Genomic DNA, 21,239 nt, shown 5'->3' with positions numbered 1-21,239 from the left:
GGAGGATGGCATGTTCTGTTCTGATGCGCAGGCGCTCACAGCCCAGGCTGCTCTTACGTCACCGTTACCATCTGCCAAGGTGCCCACCGCCTTCCAGCTTTGCTCTTTTACCTCAATGCAGCCCAAAAACCAGGAACGAACGAGGCTGCTGCTCACATCGTCCTGAGCTCCCTTCCCATCAACACCATGCAGCCACATACTGAGCAACCTGGCAAATGGAGATATTGTCCTCAAGTTGAGCTGCTCTCACCACTGAATGACAAGGAAAAAAAGTGACACCATTGAATGAATTAAAAGTTTAATTCTGAACCATTTTTATAACCGCATTTTTCTCTGGAAGCATCGTATCACAGCAGGTTACATCAACTTTGGGATAAAAGGCAACTGGGAAACTGTCCAAACAAGGTTCCAATAACACCTCTTACTCATTACCCTTCCCGTACATATCCCAAATAAAGTTTTTGATCAAAAACATGAAATAGATCCACCTGCTTATTTTAAGCATATTAAAAAGGAAACTAATTGGACCGTTTCTATTTGTCTATTTTATACAAAAAGGCTACACAATGTTACACTTTTTCAGATTACAATTAGAGTGATTATGAATTAGTGTTCTACACCATTACTCAATTCTTAAAAATTAGAAATTGCTGCAGCAGTATTCACTATAACTTAACACTACGAGACTTAAAAAACTACTGCCAAAAAAAAAGAAAGGAGGAAAAAGAAAAAGAAGAAATTAAAAGAGCTACTCCAAAGCAAGCGAAGTCAGTACCATTACAGATTAAAAACAGTAACAAGCAAGGCTAGGGTTTGATAAATTCCATCTTGTGATCCATTCTTGTGCATTCTTCACTTCTTGAGTCACTCCCCAAATCCATTTGTATTGTTACTCCTCGACCAAAAAGGACCAGAACAAAAAGTTTACTTCAATTGTTCCCATAGGAAACTCAGCTTGGTTAGTGTGTCAGGCACTTTCTGAGATACCAGCCCACCCCTCGAGCCCTCTCAGCAACTCTACAGGCCAATCACAATGCAAGTTCAGACAATATAGCTGTATAAAGAGAGAAAGGCTGCTATTAATGTTTAAAACAGCAAATGGTACTCATCTGAGTATTAAGTTGCAAAAGCTGTGGCAAAAAACATTAAAGTTAATAACGTTCACACATGATCACATAACAACCAGAAATCTGAACATTCAAATGTTCCAAGACATCTCCTTCCAAAGTGTGTATCTGTGTGGTGATTTACAAATAGGCCTAAACCACTCCCACCCTACCAACCAAGTCTTTCTCAAGTTCTGTAGGCAGAGTAAAAGTATTTTACCCAAACTGGCTTTTTAAAACTTCTTACCTAAAGGATGATTTACAGGTCAGTATCAAACCAGGCCAGCTGATTGCTGTCACCTGGAGGCAGCCCGTCCATGAGGTCCTGGGCATGCCCCAGATCCGGCAGCCCATCCACCGGATAGTCAGCACCAGGGTGGTGGCCGCCCATCTCATGCTCCATCATGGGGTCCATTCCCAAGGCGTCCTGGCCGTAGCCACCAGAGTGAAAGGAACGGTAACTGGGATCTAGGAGTCAGGGACAGCAACCAGATGGCAGCGGGGGAGAAGCAAAAAAGACACATCAGGGTATCTGAACTGGAATAGCCATTACCATAAAACACTGCTGCTGTGTGTTCAGCTGTCACACTACCGTGAAACTACAAGAGACAATGCCTTTTTACCAAAAGCACAGCAACACTAACCCGTTCCCAATCTACCAAGTGTCAACCCAGGGCTGGAACAGGTTTTTTTCTGCCAAGAGTCATTTCAAACAGCATTTGCAGGCCATACAGAATTACCAACTTATATATCAGCCTGTTCTAGATTTACTGAAATGCAACTCCCACCTGCCACCAGTCAGACCAACTGATTTCACAGCTGTGCCTTGCCTGTGGCTCCAGATGTTCCCCAGTCCTGAGGCCTAGCTGTTAGCAAGTCGGGGGAAGGAGATCAAGGTAATGACAATGGGACCTGATTGGTGTAAGCTATCTGTCCAAAGTGCAAGTGACACCCACAGAAGCCCTGGCAATGAAGCACTTTGTGTTCCAGGAAGCATAGGGACTTCCCTGGTTTACTCATCAACACCAGGAAAGAGGACACCAGTAAACTCAAGATGGAGACAACGGTCAGCAGTCATCAAATCAAGCAGGCATAGCAAACTCTGACCTATACGTAGAGCCTGGATTTTCTTCACCTTCCTGGGTGAACTGAAGACAAATGTACTAAGGATGCTCTGACTGAAACGAGTGGACGCAGTAAACATTTGCTGGGTGTTCAGTCAGCTGCCTGCTCCGTGTGCACACGGTTCCCTAGGCTCCATCATAGAGACCACTGCTGCCTCTGGGGGTCAAGAACGGCCTTGAATTGCAGCCACTATTTTCCTGCCAACACTGCTTTCCCAGAGGGGCATGCCACATCGTTTGATAGTTTTGGAACTTCAGCTTGTCTGGAGTTAATTTTTAAAAATGATACACATACCATCCTGGCGATATCCAAGGGGTTCTCCCTGCGCACCAATATCAAGTCCAAGGTCAGCAGTCTAAACAGGAGACAAAATGGAAACTCAATCTCACAGTCTGATGCTTTTAAACATTCAAATTACAAAACTCAAAATATGCTGGGAAAATAGAATTCCTTCAAAATTTCACCCCTCAGATATTAGTGCTTGTTTTCTCTGCACATAATACTAACTCCTTTCCACAAACATACACTAAGCAGCTGACAGTGTTTGAGGGACTAGTGAACCAAACAGGCAAGAGTACCTGCCTCCAACAGGGGCTGCTGAAAGCCAGGGTGTGCTCAGTGAAGGAGTCGCAGCTGGAAAGACAACACTGCAACTAACCAAGACTGAGTTGTGCCTGGGCAAAGGGGTGGGTGGGCAGAGTCAAGTACCCTAACACGTTCTAACCAAACACATTACACACTGCTGGCTGGGTGTAACTGTAGGACCAGGTTCTACAGTCAGCCACTGCAGGATGGGTAGAACTTCCACAGCAGTTCTAATGTGAATGAGAAACCATGTTCCCAGGAACACTTGTACTGAAGTCAAAAGTTGTTCATCACTAAATCGACCAACTGTTTATACTCTTCTGAACTGCTCTTTTTGTCCGAGGAATTCTAATGCTAAGCAGCATAGCTTGTAATTCTTTTTTAATGCTGTTTACATCAGTTGAGAAGGATGCATGCCCGTGTCAACCACCAGGTAGGGGCGGGAGAGTAACTTGCGACTGCTGCACAGCAGGAGGAGGACAGCATGGGAGGACGGACACTGAACGCCCAGCAAGGCTGCCTCACCCAGCCGCAGACTCCAGGTGGCCGTGCCGACTGCCTACCTCATTCCAAGCCATGGGCTCTGTTCTGAAGAGGGAACTGGTCAGCTCCACCGAAAGCCTTTTCTTATAGTCTTGTGGCTTGTCCTCAGACATTCGGAACAAAACTGCAGCGGCATATGTTGCTGGGAAAGGAAAACGACCCTAAGAGAAAGCTGAGACACCACTGTCCCCCCCCCCCCGCTGGTGGCCCTGTCCCTTCCCTGCTTACCGACACCTTCATTCCTCGAGTGAAGTAACTCGGTCAGAGGAGCCGTGGCTCCCTCCGCCTCGATGGCTTCTGCAGCCTCCTTGTCCTGAGCCAGTTCACAGAGGACGCCTGCAGCCACTCTCTGGATGTTCTCAATGGGCGAATAGAGCAGCTATGGGGAAAATAAAACGGAATGAAACCCAAATGGAAGCATGCCACGCACCCCCACCGGAGCACCGCCCCCCGCGCCCGCCGCTGAGTGTGTAAGAGCTGTCACTATGCTGAAGCAGTCTCCCCATGTCATGGGAAACTAGGTTTCTAGAATACTTGCAAGTTACACTTTCACCAGAAGTAATTAAAGATTTGGGAGACTAAGTTATTGGGAGGGAGGGCTGGGAACCTGTATCGTGGGAGAGGTCAGGCCAGCCCCCCTCTCTCCAAAACTAAGCACTCTGCAAAGCAGAATGGAAAGGTTTTCCCCTTTTCTTCTGGCTGTAGTTAACATTTTAACAAAAAATATATATATTTTTTGAAATTAGATGCGAGTGTCCTTATTTTGGTTCCAAATATTGTGAAAAGCACAAACTTTACGGACATGTCAAGTCTAGGAAAACACCTCATGTAAAAACTAACCTGCACAAACAATGGAATGGTGTTTAACCCTCTGATTACAATGCGGTTGTGGACGTCCCGAGCCAGGATGTGCAGGGCTCCAGTACAACCTTCAACGATTTCTTCCATGCGGACGCCCTCCTGCCGGAAACAAACGCTGGCTGTTAACAGGCCGTTCTTTAAAGTTCACACATATAAAAGCAGTTTAAACGAGAGGGATTTCTAGACTGCAGTTATCCACATTTTATGCCCAAAGCTGCCCATATTTTTAACTAGTTCATGAAATAAAAGAAGGATTCCTGTTAACTGGACGTCAGCCCAGCGAAGCCCCAGGCAGCACTGACCCGCGCCACAGCCTCCTGGACACACGGTGCTGTGTGAGGACAACTGCCTTGTACAGTGCTTGCTGGGGCTTCAAATCTATTCAACCAACTACAGAACAAAATTATTAAAACAAAGCTTCATATACTATATAGCCACTGCTCACTGTGATTCTCCAAATGAAGTCTAACGATTATTTACACTGTATTAGATATTACAAGCAATTCTAGAGATGACTTAAAACAGAAGGATGGGCATCAGTTCCATATAAAACAAGGGACTTGGTTCCGGTATCCGAGCAGCATCCTACAGCCAGTGCCCTTCACTCCCAAGGGATAACCATGCATCTCCCAGGGACCATTGTCTCAGGCAGAAGATGCATGGATGACCTACTATGCACCAGTGTTTTCATGTGTCCTATTTCTTTAAAAATTTACACTGTTGGTAAATATTTCGTAAAGTATCATCACCCACTCTTCAGGAGAGCCTTTTAAAACTAGTCAGCCGACAGGCGATCATCTGCTCCCCAGTTACCTGAGGTAAACAGCTCGCACGCATTTCACACACACACAGAACCAAGAGCACAATGTCCCTCCCGCTGTCCTTGCTCGTGTCCCCTCTGGCCCTCCCTGCTCCCTCCGGATTAACGCTCTGTGAGAACCACTGAATATTCAACCAGCAGCAAGGAGAAAAACCACTGTTTCTCTAGCATATAGACAAAAAATTTCAAAACATCAATTCCACAAGTACACATTGTTAAAGTTATAATTCTAATGCTTTTATTAGCTTTTAAAAACAGACTTTTTTGTGTGTCTTTTTGTAAAGACATAAAATCTCCTTTTTACTCAAATTTAAAACTACAAAGAAATGCTCTTGGCATGCCACTCAGCTGCTCCACAGTAACACAGAAAGCAATCAGCAGAGAAGGTCACAGTCCTAGCGAGTTCATCTATGGAAGCCACTGGCAGTACGGGGTGGCCAGCCTCTACTCCGGTAAGGCCATCTTTCCTATTTTAAATAACCTAATTAGAAGAAATGTTTGAAAGGCCTAGCTTTTAGATAAATGAAGAACAAGCTAGTTTGAATATTCAAATTTTACAGCTCTGAACTAAAGACATTATGGCTAAAGACTGCAGAAACACTAGGATTTACTCCGAACTCAGTATTATAACCTTATGTTCATGAAACAGTTTAAGTCTCTCCCACAAGACAAAGTAGGAAAGGCCGATCAAGTAACAGATCCTGCACAGAACACGCCCCAGGACTAGTGAGGGCAGCACAGCCCCTCACCTCTGCCATTACAGAAAACTCTGGGTTTTCACTCACTCTTTGTCAGGAAAGGCGTTAGGGGATCCAGTAACCAAGGTAACTTAGAATCGCTAAGATTCACCTACCACAAACTGCTGCTGTGTTCCACCCATGGATGTGCGGCGCTGAGTATCCTGATGTGCACGAACAAGCAACTGAACTAGTCGAGGAATGGCCCCCTGCTCGCGCAAAGGTGCATGGTTGGCTGGACAAAGGGCAAGATTTCGAATCAAACCAACAGTAGCCTGCAGATAAGAATACAATTCACAAAATCATTTTCTTGGCTAAAAACTCCCACAAAAACAAAACCAATTTGTATAAGCTGAAAGTAGCACTGACCACATCAACATTTAAGAATCCTACCCGTCCCAGCCAAGCTCCGCCAGCCCCCCGGCTCAGACGCCCACCGACCAGCAGAGGCGGCTGGTGCTCAGTTCTCCAGCGCCTACTTTGTTGACAACTTACCTTTATGAGAGGCCAGTGGGATGGCGGGTGCAGGAGCTTCACCACAACTGGCAGGCCGTAGTGAAGGCGGACAGCGTTCTGGGCCATCTCTGCTTCCTGGTGTCGGCTGGTGAGATGGCGAAGAGCACAGATGGCAGGCTCCGTGATGTCTTCCCTGTCACCAGCACGCAGGACAGTACGCACAAGAGCCTCTATGCCACCCACTTGGCACACCATCATCTTATTCTTGTAATTATTGCAAGTGAGGTTGGAAAGGATTCCTGCTGCACAGGTGACCACATTTATATCATCTGAACCCAAAAGCTGAACCAGAGTCCCAAGCAGCCCCTCCATTCCTTCCTGTGGGGATAAGAATAGATGCTGAGTACTTTATTCCCCTTAACTGCATCACAAAAGCACACTTTACTTACAAGTTACCTGCTTAGTTGCTGCGTCTGAGAGATTTCTCAGAGTCCAGAGACAGTTCTGAACAAGACGCTGACTTGGATCTGTCAGGTGGAGTCCTAAGGCCTGCATACCCCCTAGACATTCAGAAGGATACGAGACAGTGGCTGTTAGCTCAGGGCCTAGTGAGGCTGGGTATCCACAATTTCCTCCCCGAGGACTCCTGTTCCATTGCTTTAGGACGCTGTTCAATTTCCCTTTCTGTTTCAGTCCATCTCCAAAGTGACAGTTTGTCAAATATTTTTTGGTTCCTCCCTATTTGCAAAAAAACTTCATGATCTCCACAGTTCTCCTGTGGCAATATTCGCATCAATCATTTCAAAACACATACTCTGTTGGAGGGACTGTATGTCGGTGGAAGCAGAAAAGAAACACAGGTAAAATTTACAAGTATATGGGCAGATGATATGAAGTGGTAACAAGACAATGGAGAGAGCCTACACTTTCAAATAGAGCAACTGGGTCACTTTGGTGCCAAGATGACACTTCAGCATAAACTTTTCAGGAAGAACAACCCAGAAAAAGGCACAGAAACACTGCCCAGGGACACTTCCCATCACGTTGGACCCTGAGGGATGCTGACCTTGGTAAAGAGTATCAGTGGAAGCCCAATCGCCAGATAGGAACTTTTAACTCTGCCCAACTTAAACCACCCCTAAATTCAATATCAGACTTCCTGTGCAAGTTGTTTTATTTCCTCAACTTAGGTGTACTTGCTGCTAATTCCCATGGGACACGGTCCCTCCCCCCATGGCATTTATGACAAATGCCTTCCATACGAGTCACAGATCATGTCTCCTGGATTCTTTCCACATACTGATCTCTCCTCCCTCAGCAACCATTCCACCGAGAGTAGATGCTCATTCACACACCTGCGGCCACCCAGCAGCTCAGGGGGACAATCGCCGCTAGACGGCTTCAAGGCTCCCCCGCTCCCATCCCAGCTACCTGACCCTGTTACACAAGGGAAACTTTACCATACGTATAAGCAGTCACTTTGACTACATTTAGCGTTTTAAATTATGTTGTATGAACGCTACCAATCCCTTTCGTCCTATTTATCATCATGACAATGTTCCCCGTCACAGATCACTTTTCGGCTGCTGCAACCAAGTGATCCTTTCAAAAGAACCTGAATTCACAGTCTCACTCTTTGATCCGCTGCTCTGTACTTCTAAAACTCAACTGTTGTATTTCCAGAAACCACAGGGCATTCAGTAATCTGGTCTTCTTGCTTCTGGTCATTCAAGTCATCTAACAATGCAAGCAGTAATTTCCCGAGTGTGACCCTGTGATGCTGTGTGGCCCTGTTCAATGCCTATCAGAAGCGTCTGTTTTTAACAGAAAGTTCCAATTCTTTCTGTAAGTCTGAGGGAGCCCTTAGGCTATGGATCCCAGTTCCAGAATAAAGCATACGCAAACTCCACGAGGAGTTCCCTGACAGGTTCCGGAGTGACATGCACAGCATGGCCCCGTCGAGCCCAGCCTCCTCCCACACATCTCCCCCATTACTAAGCTTCACTCACACAGCCTGTCGCTCTAGCACCTGCAGCTCCAACCTCTCCTTCCGACCTCTAGGCACAGGAATGTGTTTTTTCTCTCCCTGGAACTGACTTAAACCCTCACATACAGACAACAGACAGGTTTTTTTTTTCTCTTGTTCATTTTATCTTTCTCAGGGAAGCCCCTTCATAATTAGCTCCTATCCCGCTAATACTGCCAACACTAGTTCATGCCTCTTGCTCCACTGATTCAAACTTGCAATCACATTTTTGCATATAGAAAGCAAAAGGCCCAACCATATCTGCTGTTTATTTGGTGTATACTGATACATTATTGCACTGCTTTAATTAGATGCTAAGTCTTTTCAGAATAAACAAACATCAGAAGAACCTACTGGAATTTTTTACAGTTGAGTTTTTCTCCTGTGGAGTTTGTTATTGCCCGTAAGGCAGTTGCAGGGGCAGGCAGAGAGAATACACTTCCCTCCATGCACTGGTTCACTCCCCAAGTGCCGCCAATAGGCCAGGCTGGGCCAAGGCAGAGCCTCCAGTGCAGACCTGCATCTGGGTCCTGCATGGTGGCAGAGATCCACAGTCCGAGTCATCTCGGCCTGCCTCCAAGCATCGAGGCGGCATCTTAACGACTGTGCTCTAAGACCTGCTCCTAAGCTTCTAACTTCACATATTCCAACTACTCCAGCCCTCTGTCATTTCAGATACTTTAATTAACCTTGCTATATAAAAAATAAACACTCCAGGGGGTCCATGCAGTGGCACAGCACACCAATCCACCACCTATGATGCCAGCATTTCCACATCATAACTGGTTCAAGTCCTGGAACCTCCTCTTCTGATCCAGCTACCCATTTATGGTGCGGAAAAGCAGTGGAGGATGGCACAAGGGCAGGGCTCCATGCACCCCGTGGGAGACCAAAGGAAGCTCCTGCCTCCTGGCCTCAGATCAGTTTGGCTCGGGCTATCTGGGAAATGAACCAGCGAGGGAAGATCTCTGTCTCTCCCTAATTCTTGCAAGTAAAATAAATAAATCTTTAAGAAACAACACTCCCATGACTCTGATTAAATCTGCCTTAAAAGAATTTCTTCCAAGCCACACAGGTACTTTTCAGACTGCTGCCTTCTGCACGAACTGAGCCAACACTTGTCTGCTCCTAAGTCTGTGGTCCTAGTCCAACAGGTGCCCTGGGAAGTCATCCACTTAACTGCAATGTAACATTGTACTTCACTGGGACAGGCCATTAATGGCCCACATAGTCCCAAGCCAGCAAATCTTGGATCTACCCAAAACCAAAATTGACAATTTTTAATCAAGCATAGTGTCTACCAGGATATTCAAGATTAATAAACTTATGCCAAAACCAGCCCTCAACAGCACTGATCCAGGTATGCAGCTGACCTTACAGGTCGAGTGGGATCTTGGATGCAAAATAAATGAGGACACCTATTTTCAGCCCAGATCTATTGCTTTTGCCTAAATTAACTAACCACAACTGCAGATGTTGTACACGAGACCTCCAAACGCACACACACTCACCAGCTTCCACGATGGCCGGCTTATTACTAGAGCAGACAGACAGCACCTTCAGCACTCTGCTTGTGGTCCACAGAAGTTTCTCGTAAGTGTAGGTCCTCATTATATTCACTAAAGCTTGTGGTCCTCCGCTGGCCAGAATGATCAGCTAGAAAGTGTGTATATACTGTTCGTCACTGAAGCTTCATCACATGCATGAGAACAGCTCATTACCTTATAATGATTTTAGTTTGCTTCTCATTGGATTAAATACATCCCTGGACTTTTCACTCAGGTTCCCCACCTAGGGGCCCATCCACCTGCTACTCCTCCAGTGTACTCACTAACTCAGACATCCCAGGCCCAAGAACATGTCATTAGCCCTGCCCTTCTCCCACAATGCTCACAGCGAAGAGGAATTATGTTGACATGCAATAGTAATGTTCAAATATAAAAGTTATATCAAAACTTGACTTGAAAATTTGAACCACACAAACCAATCATTTCCTATTTTTCTGATCACATTCACTTTAAAAGAATACCAAAAAATATTCATTCACTACTGCCCTTTACATCCCTATATGCCCCTACCTGACACTGCCTGACACTCAGACACTGCCTGAGTTTTGAAAATCAAATATTCACTGTATGCCTCTTCCAAATGTTGCTTTCCACTAGCCATTCTCGATGTTCTACCAACTCCCACACTGTCTGCCCCATCTCAGTAACCTCAAACCCTTCCTCTTCTGAATGTCTTCTATCCCGCCCTTTTCAGGACCCTCAAAGATGCTATTTTCTTAGCTAACTCTCTTCTAATCAATTCTTTCTCACAATAAAAGGTGGGCTCAATGGTCACTTCCATTAGATCTCCGAACACTCAAGACAGTGTCAATTTCCTGTGCCATGTGCCCTCCTGGTCTACTCTTTCCCTAAAACATGAACGAAGCGCAGTTTCCTCCTTCACCGTCTTACAGCAGTTCACAGAGAACCTGCCTGCTCTCCACGCTCAGCGTGGTGCTTTAGTCTCTCAGATGTTTAGAGACGGAACTGCGTCATCTAAGTCATGGGAGCCTGAACGTCGGGCCCCGGCCTGAGAGCACACTGCAGGCTTCCCAGTGCTCCATGAAAGCCACGTGAGAACAATTCCTTTACCTTGCTTTCTTGATTGCCATAAGCTAAAATCTGAAGGCAGTCTGTTGTAATAGCCAAAAACTTAACATTTGTTTTGTTCAGCAAAGCAACCATTTTCTGCAGTCCACCAGCTAAACGCACTGCCATTTTAGCTCCTTCTTGATGCAGTAAGAGATTGTGGAGAGTTGTAATGGCATAGAACAGCACGGAGTCCACCGGCGAGCTGGAGACGAGAAGGAAGCCTTGTCAGAGGCTGTGCCGGCCCCCTGCCCCGTCCGTCCAGCACTCCCTCCCTGCTCTCTTACCCGAGCATTTTCACCAGGGCAGGGATGCCTCCAGACTTAAAGATGGCCAACAGGCCCTCACGATGATGGGAAAGGTTGTGCAAGGTGCCAGCAGTACAACGAGCTGTTTCCACATCGTTTGTATTCTGCATGGTGCGTACAATAGCAGACACCATCTGAGGAGAACGCATGATGGCGTGTCTGGAAGCTTCCTTTTTAGAAAGCTGATGGACCATAACTGCAGCCTTATTCACCACCACCTGTAATTAAGAGACATCATTACTTTTCAGTACTGATACTGGGGAACCATCAGGAAACCACTCTCTTGAATTTCCTTCAAAGCCGCTAAAAAAGCGAGCCAAAGCACTGCTCACCTGATCCTCATCATTGAGCAGTTTCGTCAGTTCTGGGATTGCGCGTGTGGCAAGTTCTGCATCATCCTGATAGTTAATCAAGTTGACAACCGCATGTTTCAGCATTTGGGAGGGCTCAGCCAGACGCTGTACGTTAGTGGGATGAGCAGCATCGAACTGTGTTGACGGGATCTGCATGCCTTCATCTAAGGTCTCAGGGAACATAGCAGCTCGCACCCTCTGAGCTCGGGTCATCGCATACTGCCCATCAATATCTAGAAGGGAAATTCAACACTCAACACCCACAGTTCAGAATTTACTGAAGAGCAGGCTAGCCTAAAGAAGAAACGTGACATTCATGACATGACACTACATATCAAATAATCTACAGGAAGGAGACCCAGAGTCAAAGAAAGCAAGAAATGCAACCAGCCTGTTCTCTTTCCCTTACAAGCTAACTTTAATAAATTCTTGCAGGTGGTGTTATGGCATAGCAAGAAAAGCTGCCATCCACAACCCTGACATGGTACATAGGTGCCAGTTTGAATACTGGCTGCTCCACTTCTGATTCAGCCCAACAGTAGCTGTCGCAGCCATCTGGGGGAGTGAACTGCCTTTCAAATAAAATCATGAGCAGCGCCCTCTGCCTTTCTGTGAGGCAGTGATATTCTTACCAGCTACTTGCTCCTGAGTGAAGGACTGCGAGAAGCCCTGCTCCCACTCGTACAGGACTTGGGAAGTGTCCACGTCCTCTTCCTCCGGGTTGCCTTTCCCACTCAGAGAAGGGGCTGTGGTGGTGGCGCCAGAATGGATCCCAGAGTCCAGGTAGGACTGCTGTTGCCAGTGACTTACAGCTGCCTTCCGGTCTGGCTCCATGGCCATGTCCAACTCCATCAAATCTGCTGTGAAAGTGAAAACATATAACAATTACTACTTTGAAATCGTTACCTTAATTTATGAAAAACTCTTGATATAATCCATTGAAGCACTTTTAGAAATAGTCATATCTGAAAGACAGCCAAGAAAGCAGAATGACAAGGCAGGATTAGCTCAGAAATGGGCACCCTTCTGGGACCACCTAACAGTTACTGACTCAATGGGAGAATGGTACCGCATCCAAGTTCCAGAAAGAGCCACCCGGACTAGATTCCTGCTGGTGGCTTGTTTGCTATTTCACCAAGCCATCAGGAGTGAGGAGAAAATGGAACAAAAGGCAGCCTGACAAGCCAGCAGGGAGCGAGCAAAGCAGGGGGATCGGAGCCAGCCTGGGTCAAGAGCCAAGAAGCAGAGCCCCAGTGCAGTAACTAAGACTTAGGACACAAACCTTGAGTAGCCATTGTCCACGGCGGATTTTCAAAACAGTTGTATAGTAAACGTCAAGATACCCTAAAAAAAGTCAATCAAAAATTATTAGGATTTTAAATTATCTGTATTTTAATACAGTCACTGGAATGCCTGCTAGATGATATGGACTGTGCCCACAAAACACCGAAACTCCTTTCACGGCCATGTCACAAACACCTCTAACACCTTGTTGCTGAGTCAAACCTCTAATGCAAAATTGCCTCCACACACACCTCTTCTCAGGAAAAAATGTTAGATGTCCAGGGTGCTGATAAGAAAGCATAAAAGCGCCAATAAGGAAAGCCAGGGGGGAAAAATTTTTTTTGTGTGTGTGAATTCCTGAAGGCCTCTTCTTTTTTAACCTCTCTAAACACTTAAGTGTCTTAACAGTAGAGGTCCAATAGGACTTTAAAAATCACCACATTTTCATTGAACAAGTCAACCAGTTTCTGATTTAACACAGAACACCTAAAATACTTTCATAAAGCAGATTCTGGTGAATAGTCCAAAACAGTGATAGAGTTTTTGCAAACAAGCAAAACTACTTTTCCCATGGAAGTCTGCAACATTAAAAAAAAATGCATTCACTAATAAAGGCTTTCCAGGTTCAAGTTTATAGCAGCATGATTACAAGTATAAATACACATATTACCAATGGGGATGTTATTTTGATCAATATGAAGTCTGATCATTTCACAGATCTCAGCATCTCACTGACATCTGTGCTCAGGCGGCCCGTGCAGCAGCCTTCCGAGGCGCGCCGTCTCCACAGGGCACTCCCTACACGGCCGGGTCACAGCTCAAGGCTGAGCTTCCTAATGGCATTACAAAGTTACCACAAATTCATGTTGCACTCCTAATTAACAGTGCTTACAAATCAATGCAATGGTATGTCGAGAAACGGAATGAGGTATCTAAATGTGACCTGTGTTTTTCAATTAATATATAAAGTCTGAATGTTTAATAAACTTGGAAACTACGCACTAATATCTTATTTCTTCAATGTAAAGTACATGCTTGTTATTGCTAACATCCACTCTTCCAATGAGACTTTTGTAATTAGAAAGACCACCTGACACCCAACCCTGACAAGGGCTGTTGTTCCAGAACCTACGGTAGAACCACACCATTTATACACTCCACAGAATAGAAATGGCAAAGCAAAGGTGATCCCTACTCAAGAATCTTCTTTACGATCACAGAGTAAGTAGGATTATGTGTTTAATATAACAGGACTGCAATATGCATAGAAACCTCCATTTATTTTAAGATTTATCTTTATTGGAAAGGGAGATTTACAGAGAGGAAAGACAAAGATCTTCCGACTTCTGGCTCACTCCGACCCAAGTGGCCACAGTGGCCGGAGCTGAGCTGAGCCAAAGCCAGTAGCCAGGAGCTTCTTCCAGGTCTCCCATGTGGGTGCAGGATCCCAAGGCTTTGGGCCGTCCTTAACTGCTTTCCCAGGCCACAGGTAGGGAGCTGGACGAGAAGTGGAACAGCTGGGATACGAATCGGCACCTATATGGGACCCTGGCACATGCAAAGTGAGTATTCAGCCACTAGGCTGTTGTGCCGGGCCCAGAAACCTCCATTTTCAATAAACATTCTTGGAGGCACCTAGCGATCTGCAACCCACTCTGAACAAACGATGCTGAAGGTACCCAGGCTCTCCGTGCACTGCCGCTACACCTGCTATCTTTCAGCACTTTCTCACGCCTCTGGAAAGGATCAATACTCCTGGCAACACCACCAGGCTCAGAAACCAACTAGCATCCACCCCTGCCGCCGTGAGCTGAAGACACACACAGATGCCACTGGCTTCAAGCGGCAAAGGACTTTAAGTCCTCATTTCCCTGGTGCTGAAAAGCTAAACATTTTAGCTGTTACCAGATAAAATCTGTTTATGTGGACAGACTTGGTAAGTTAAGCGTATTTTATGATGATTTTATGGGAAAATGCAAACTCAAGTTTCAAATATGCATCTACGTATATGTTGATGTCTCAATAATATTTTTCAGCAATGTACTGTAAAAATTTCTGAACCCAGTGCAACCCCTCCAAGGTGAGACAGGGCCGTATGTCTAAAGGTAGACAAGTTAACACAGGAGGAAGAAACCAGGTTCTGCAGAGGCAACAGCACCGCCCTGCTCCGCCCGACGGCCGAGCATCCCCCAGGACAGCGGACAGACTGCCCCGTCCAGAGGACCAGGACACAGCCTTGCAGAGGAAAGCCTTTCTCCCTGTTTTTCAGGCCTAGGACTGGCCCCCCGCCACCATGTGCCCCCATCTCCGAGTTCAATCAAGACACTTCTGGAAACCTCCAACTACAAATAAGCTCAAGAACACCAACTCCACAGAAACAAGAGATTTAAAAACGGAGCTAGATGGGCCTGGTGTGGTGGTCTAACGGCTAAAGCACCTGCTTTGCAAGTGCCAGGATCTCATAAGGGCGCCGGTTCCTGTCCCAGCAGCCTCGCTTCCCATCCAGCTCCCTGCTTGTGGCCTAGGAAGCCAGTTGGGATGACCCAAAGCCTTGGGACCCTGCACTCACGAGGGAGAACCGTAAGAGCTCCAGGCTCCTGGCTCTGGATCTGCACGATTCCGGCCGATGCAGTCACTTGGGGAGTGAATCATCGGACAGATGATCTTCCTGTCTCTCCTCCTCTCTGTATATCTGATTTTGCAATAAAAATAAATAAATCTTTTAAGAAATGGAATTAGAGCAGTAAGATAGAGCATTTCAATGTAGTGCCCCCCGAGACTGGAGAAAAAAATAAAAACTTAAAAGTTGAGAAAATCTACAGCACAAAAAGGAAAATCAAGGACATTAAAAACAAAACAAGGACTGATCCAGATGACCCAAGCACCAAGTAGCAAGCATTTCAGAGGAAATTCTGAGAAATGAAAGATGGGAAAACAACCAGCCACCAAGATGGGGAAAACCACTGAGTATCAAGCAAGATGAGGGTAGAGAGGCTAAATATTACGAAACATGGGTCCAGCGTGTCCAGTGCGGTAGCCTAATGGCCAAATCCCTGCCTGGCATGCACCAGGATCCCATGTGGGCACTGGTTTTTGTCCCAGCTGCTCCACTTCCCATCCAGCTCCCTGCCTGTGACCTGCAAAAAGCAGTCAAGGACAGTCCAAAGCCTTGGGACTACCCACATGGGAGTCCTGGAAGAAGCTCTTGCCTCCTGGCTTTGGCTCAGCTCAGCTCCGGCCACTGTGGCCACTTGGGTCGGAAGATCTTTCTCTCTCCTCCTCTCTGTCAATCTGCCTTTATAAATAAATAAATACAATTACAAAGCCTGAAATAACTATTCCAGGATGCAGGTGACCACCGATCCAGGTTGCAGCAGGCTACTGTGGTTCTGCCTGCCTTGCACCATGAGGTGATGGGATGTGCTGACAGAGGGCGGCGGTCAACCAACTTTCCATCTATTTTCTAGGTAGTCAACTGAAACACAAACGCGTCTCTCCCTTTGCTCTTGCCGATTCCTGAGCCGTGGCCTTGTCCATCCATGGCTGCTGCAGGCATCCGGGAGGCAAAGCAGCACACAGGAGAGCTATTTTGTCAGCCAGCCTCTACCTTTCAAATAAGCCAAAGAGTAGGTACACAAAAGGCTATCATGAGGTATCTGTGGCTGGGAAATACAAGAATGTCCCCCAAATAATCCCTTCCTTCACTCGGAATTCACCGTCTTCCAGGGTCAACTATTAATACTGGTACAAAACATGTTTCTGTCATTTCCACAATAAAGTTCTATCGTAACACTGACACAGTTCATGGGAAATGGCATTAAAAGGTAAATTGGGCATAAAAGTTTTCAAATCATACTGGCTCTTCAGAAAGAAGTTCTTACATAAATGCCCACTCCATCTCCAAGCAGCACAAAGGTTAACGGTTTCCAGCGTCTCGTCGAGCGGAGAGGCAGCCTCTGCCGGCACAGCGTAAACTCTAGAACACAGCTTTGAACCAATTAAAAAAAGCCTCCTAAAGTTTGTGTAACAAAATCATACAAATACACACCAACTTTCACCAGTGTGGGTGAGTGGACTGAGCGGCAGCAAGGAGAACAGGACGGGAAAATCCCCCACCATTAAAGACCGCTTCAACCCTGAGCAGATTTTCTGTTTCTAAAAACTCAATTAATACAGCAAAACTAGCCTGTGCTAATTTAGTGATGAGTATATGGACATTTCCTGACTTTATTTCCTACACCGTATTTAATACAAAACATCTACACGTGAGCATTCCAGATAATACCCACGTAAGAGCATCTCTGTACCTTAGTCTTTTGAAGCGATTAAGATGGGGCTGTGAAGGACATGAGTATTTTCAGCCTAGGTACGCTAACACAAAGCTCAAACACGAGGGAGCGAACGGCGCCCTGGCGGGCGGCTCCGCAGTCTTAGGAGCTGCAGGCCGCACAGGGCTGCGTGAGGCGGCCGCACGGGCAGCTACGTGGAGGAACACTCTGATCTCAGAGACAAACTTCTTTCAACTTCACCAAATGCCCATTATACATTTTAGGACGCTAATGTTTGGAGATACCTTTACACACATTTTAAGGACTTTATCCTCTAATAAGGAGATGAGAAAACTCAGTTGACATTTTAATAAAAGCTGGCAGCAGCAGGAAACAGAGGCAAGCCTCAAGGCACTAGGACCCAGCACGCAGGCAGCTTTTTCAAGATTTATTTTCTTCTTTTATTTGAAAGTCAGAGTTAGACAAAAGCACAGATAGGTCTTCTAACTGCAGATTCTCTCCAAATGGCACCAATGGCCGAAGCCAAGCCGATCCAAAGCCAGGAGGCAGGAGCTTCCTCCGGGTCTCCCACACAGGGGCAGGGGTGCGAGCACTTGAGCTCTCCTCCCCTGCTCTCCCAGGCCATAATAAGGGAGCTGGATCCAGAAGTAGAGCTGCCAGGACTTGAACCTGTGCCCACATGGGTTGCCAGCGCTGCAGGCAACAGCTCAGCCTACTATACTATAGCACACTACAGCCTGAAAAAGACACTCAGTATCTACTTTAACTACATTAAAATCAAACCTATGTTAAAGCCTGTAAGAATAATTCTGTGTATTCATGCGCTACTGTGCAACTTCAGGGTAACCACCATTCTCCCATTTTTGACATTACTACTGGAAGGCGGTTTTTTTCCCTATCTTTAAAATGCAGGCTAGGTTCTTGTGGACTGGTCCTCCAACCTAGTGACTTATTCCTTCAAATATTTGCATGCAGAAAATGCTTTTTTTTTTTTTTTACACCAACTACAGGTATGGAGAGAAATAAAACCATGACTAGGAAGCCCAGTTAATGTGAGCATAAGCAGAAGACACTGAGACCAATCCACAAACTAGAGTGTGCACATCTGACCGTGTACACGCAAGTGTGAGCAGTCACTTCAAAGTCTGTGCAAACAATTTATCATGGTGCAATTTCAAAATTCATGCACAACATTTTTCAAAATATACTCTGACCTTCTGAAGACCTGTGTGTGTGTGTGTGTGTGTGTACACTTCAAAAAGCTCGGGAAAACTCAGCAGCTAGGATGACAGTCAAGCTGTGGCCCTGTTCCTGGCTCCACTTCCTGCTCATGCACGCCTGGGGAGGTAGCAAGATGCTGCGGCAGCAGGTCCCTGAGCCCGCGGCCGGGTCAGCTGTGTGCAGTGGCTGAGTGCCTGACTCCCCAACCGGGCCTTGTGTGGCCGGACCAGGTCCACCACTGTGAACACCAAGGGCGTGAACCTTCCAATAGCATGCTCGGCCTCGAAAAGTCTAACATTTTCTGGAAAAATGAAATTAGAAGATGCTTACATGATACAAAATTCTGAAATCCATTCATTTTCCCCATAATATGTATTTTTATAAATTCTGACAATGCTTCATCTGCAGATTTTGAAAAACCTCTGCACCAAAAAGGTCACCTTTTAATCCCATTTCTGTGTTCTTTTTGAAGACCGTGTATGTACACACATCTTCACACGTGCGCGGAATTCTGGGCCAAGAGCACTACAGTAACTTTAAGATACGTAAACACGATTACAAGTGATCCCCATAGTACACAAGGAACTGTACAAAATGGACATTCACAAAAGCCCCAGATGCAGGGAGAGGGCAGGAATCAGCTTCTCCCCAAATAGGAGCGAACAACTGATGCCCACCAAAGAGGCTTAGATTCCATCACTTCCTGCTTCCTGGACTGCTAAAGACTGGCAGGACTGACGACACCCACTGGTGACGGATACTGTGAAACGGGCACACACTGTCTGGAAGATAAGCTGACACTATCCATTAAATCTAAGAATAAACACTGACTTAAAAATTCCATTTTTATAACATACATTCTGCAGGAATATTTACAAAAGCAGGCCATAAGGTCTGTACAGAGAAAAAGCTAGAAGTAATCCAATTGCCCATTACAGGGACTGAGTTGAAAGTAATGTAACCATTGAGTAGAATTCACCCACAAATACATTTTATTTAGAATGTGTTAATGCAGTAACAATAAATAAGTCACAGTAGCCTATGTGCTAAGAATGACAAGCACCAGAACGGGTGGGAGGACGTGACATACCACTCACCCAGGAAGGGGCACCCAGGAGGCCGCGGGCACCAGGGGCAGTGGCATGGAGGAGGAACCGGCTAGTGGGTGACGCACTCCAAGGTCAAGAGCAGCAGGGAGAGTGCAGCAGCAGGCAGGCAGACGCAGCCTCTCAGCACACTGCGTGCTCCCCACCCTGGGGGCGAGGGCAGAGGGAGACTGGCAGAGGCAGAGCAAGCGGGGACCCCGGTGAGGCGGTTACTGCAGTCACCCGAGGGGAGAGGGGGTGACAGACTACCACACAGCCATTACAAGGAAGCAGAAAGATCTACTCAGAACAACCAAAAAATATCAACTATGTGGAAGCACTCCTATGCCATTCTGCCAAATGCAGAACGAAACGCATAGTGTTTTAAATAGAAAGGCCGTTTTTCCAGGAAAATACACTCCATCCTTTAGCCCTACTTCTGTTAGCCAAATACTGAAACGCAGCACCTAGGAAATCTACATATTTTAAGCATAAAAACTAAGCTGCCAATTAAATGGGCCTTTGCAAAAGAAACATGGAAACTAGAGCCGGCATGGTGGTAACAGCGGTAAAGCTGCAGCCTGCCTTGCCAGCACCCCACATAGGCTGGTTCATGCCCCAGCTGACCGACTTCCTATCCAGAGGCATATTCTGGACCCGGCGTGGTAACCTAGCAGCTAAAGTCCTCGCCTTGAATGCGGCAGGATCCCATATGGGCACCAGTTCTAATCCCGGCAGCCTCACTTCCCATCCAGCTCCCTGCTTGTGGCCTGGGAAGGCAGTCGGGGATGGCCCAGTCTTGGGACCCTGCACCCGCCTGGGAGATCTGGAAGAGGTTCCTGGCTCCTGGCTTCGGATGGGCGCAGTTCCAGCCCATTGCGGTCACTTCGGGAGAGAATCAGATAGAAGATCTTCCTCCCTGTATATCTGACTTTGCAATAAAAATAAATATAAATCTTAAAAAGAGGCATATTCGGGCCCGGCACAATGGTGTAGTGGTTAAGGTCCTTGCCTTACACGCGACGGGATCCCATATGGGCACCAGTTCTAATCCCGGCACCCCCGCTTCCCATCTAGCTCCCTGCTTGTGGCCCGGGAAAGCAGTCTGCGACAGCCCAAAGCTTTGGGACCCTGCACCCGCGTGGGAGACCCGGAAGAAGTTCCTGGCTTCGGATTGGCTCAGCTCCAGCCACTGCAGCCGCCTGGGGAGTGAATCATCGGACGGACGATCTTCCTCTCTGTATATCCGTCTTTCCAATAAAAATAAAATAAATCTTTTTTTTTTAAAAAAGGCATATTCTTTGAGAAATAATATTTTCTAAAGCAATGAAATGGAAATTACTCTTAGTTTTAAATAGTCAAAATATTTCGTTTATTTACAAAGAAATATCCTGTTTTTAGCAATTTAATAATTACTGCTGTGTTCTTTCATGTGTTCTCCGTATTCTGTTAAACGGGAAGTCTTCCAAAAGTCAACGAAAATGACCAGGTTTCTGATTTGCTTGTCTTAAATATTTTTCACAGCATAACTTTAGGGTAAGTGACAAGCACCTGACAAGGAAGCACAACTAAATTCCTGAGCTTACTATGGTTTTCTCAATGAAATCACCAAGCAGACTCCTCCCAGCAAGCACCACTCCTCGGATCACCAGAGAGCAAATGCACTAGCAGTACTTAGAGTTCAAAACTACAGTTAAATTCAAATCCAGTTCTGTTTGAAACTCAGCTGCAGTTTGTGCCTTTTCAATCCAATCTTATTTCCCATCTACCCCAAAGTTAAATAAGACACAGCAGTCATTGCTGC

General features: G+C 46.2%; 1 protein-coding gene across 5 annotated transcripts in view; it reads right to left on the bottom strand.

Moving 5' to 3' along the window:
• Positions 1-281: 281 nt before the first annotated feature.
• The window catches only part of CTNNB1 (catenin beta 1), a 39,657-nt gene continuing 18,699 nt past the window's right edge, over positions 282-21,239 (bottom strand). For 2 of the 5 annotated variants that reach the window (XM_040994289.1, XM_040994286.1), the window contains 14 exons: positions 12,839-12,900; positions 12,189-12,416; positions 11,536-11,789; positions 11,183-11,421; positions 10,899-11,100; positions 9,771-9,915; positions 6,690-6,793; positions 6,273-6,611; positions 5,894-6,052; positions 4,200-4,319; positions 3,588-3,738; positions 3,380-3,501; positions 2,526-2,586; positions 282-1,574 (listed from right to left, as the gene is read on the bottom strand). In XM_040994289.1, the coding sequence (XP_040850223.1) occupies positions 1,366-1,574; positions 2,526-2,586; positions 3,380-3,501; positions 3,588-3,738; positions 4,200-4,319; positions 5,894-6,052; positions 6,273-6,611; positions 6,690-6,793; positions 9,771-9,915; positions 10,899-11,100; positions 11,183-11,421; positions 11,536-11,789; positions 12,189-12,416; positions 12,839-12,851 (2,346 nt within the window). In that variant the 5' untranslated portion in view covers positions 12,852-12,900 and the 3' untranslated portion in view covers positions 282-1,365. The remainder of the gene's footprint in view (positions 1,575-2,525; positions 2,587-3,379; positions 3,502-3,587; positions 3,739-4,199; positions 4,320-5,893; positions 6,053-6,272; positions 6,612-6,689; positions 6,794-9,770; positions 9,916-10,898; positions 11,101-11,182; positions 11,422-11,535; positions 11,790-12,188; positions 12,417-12,838; positions 12,901-21,239) is intronic. The other 3 variants (XM_040994287.1, XM_040994288.1, XM_040994290.1) reach the window with 3 other exon arrangements.

This window comes from Ochotona curzoniae, unplaced genomic scaffold (assembly GCF_017591425.1).
Source record: "Ochotona curzoniae isolate NIBS_2020 unplaced genomic scaffold, NIBS_Ocur_1.0 contig_908, whole genome shotgun sequence".
Classification (NCBI taxonomy): domain Eukaryota; kingdom Metazoa; phylum Chordata; class Mammalia; order Lagomorpha; family Ochotonidae; genus Ochotona; species Ochotona curzoniae.
Note: the sequence above shows the minus strand (reverse complement) of the source record. Positions and strands in the feature narration are given on the sequence as shown.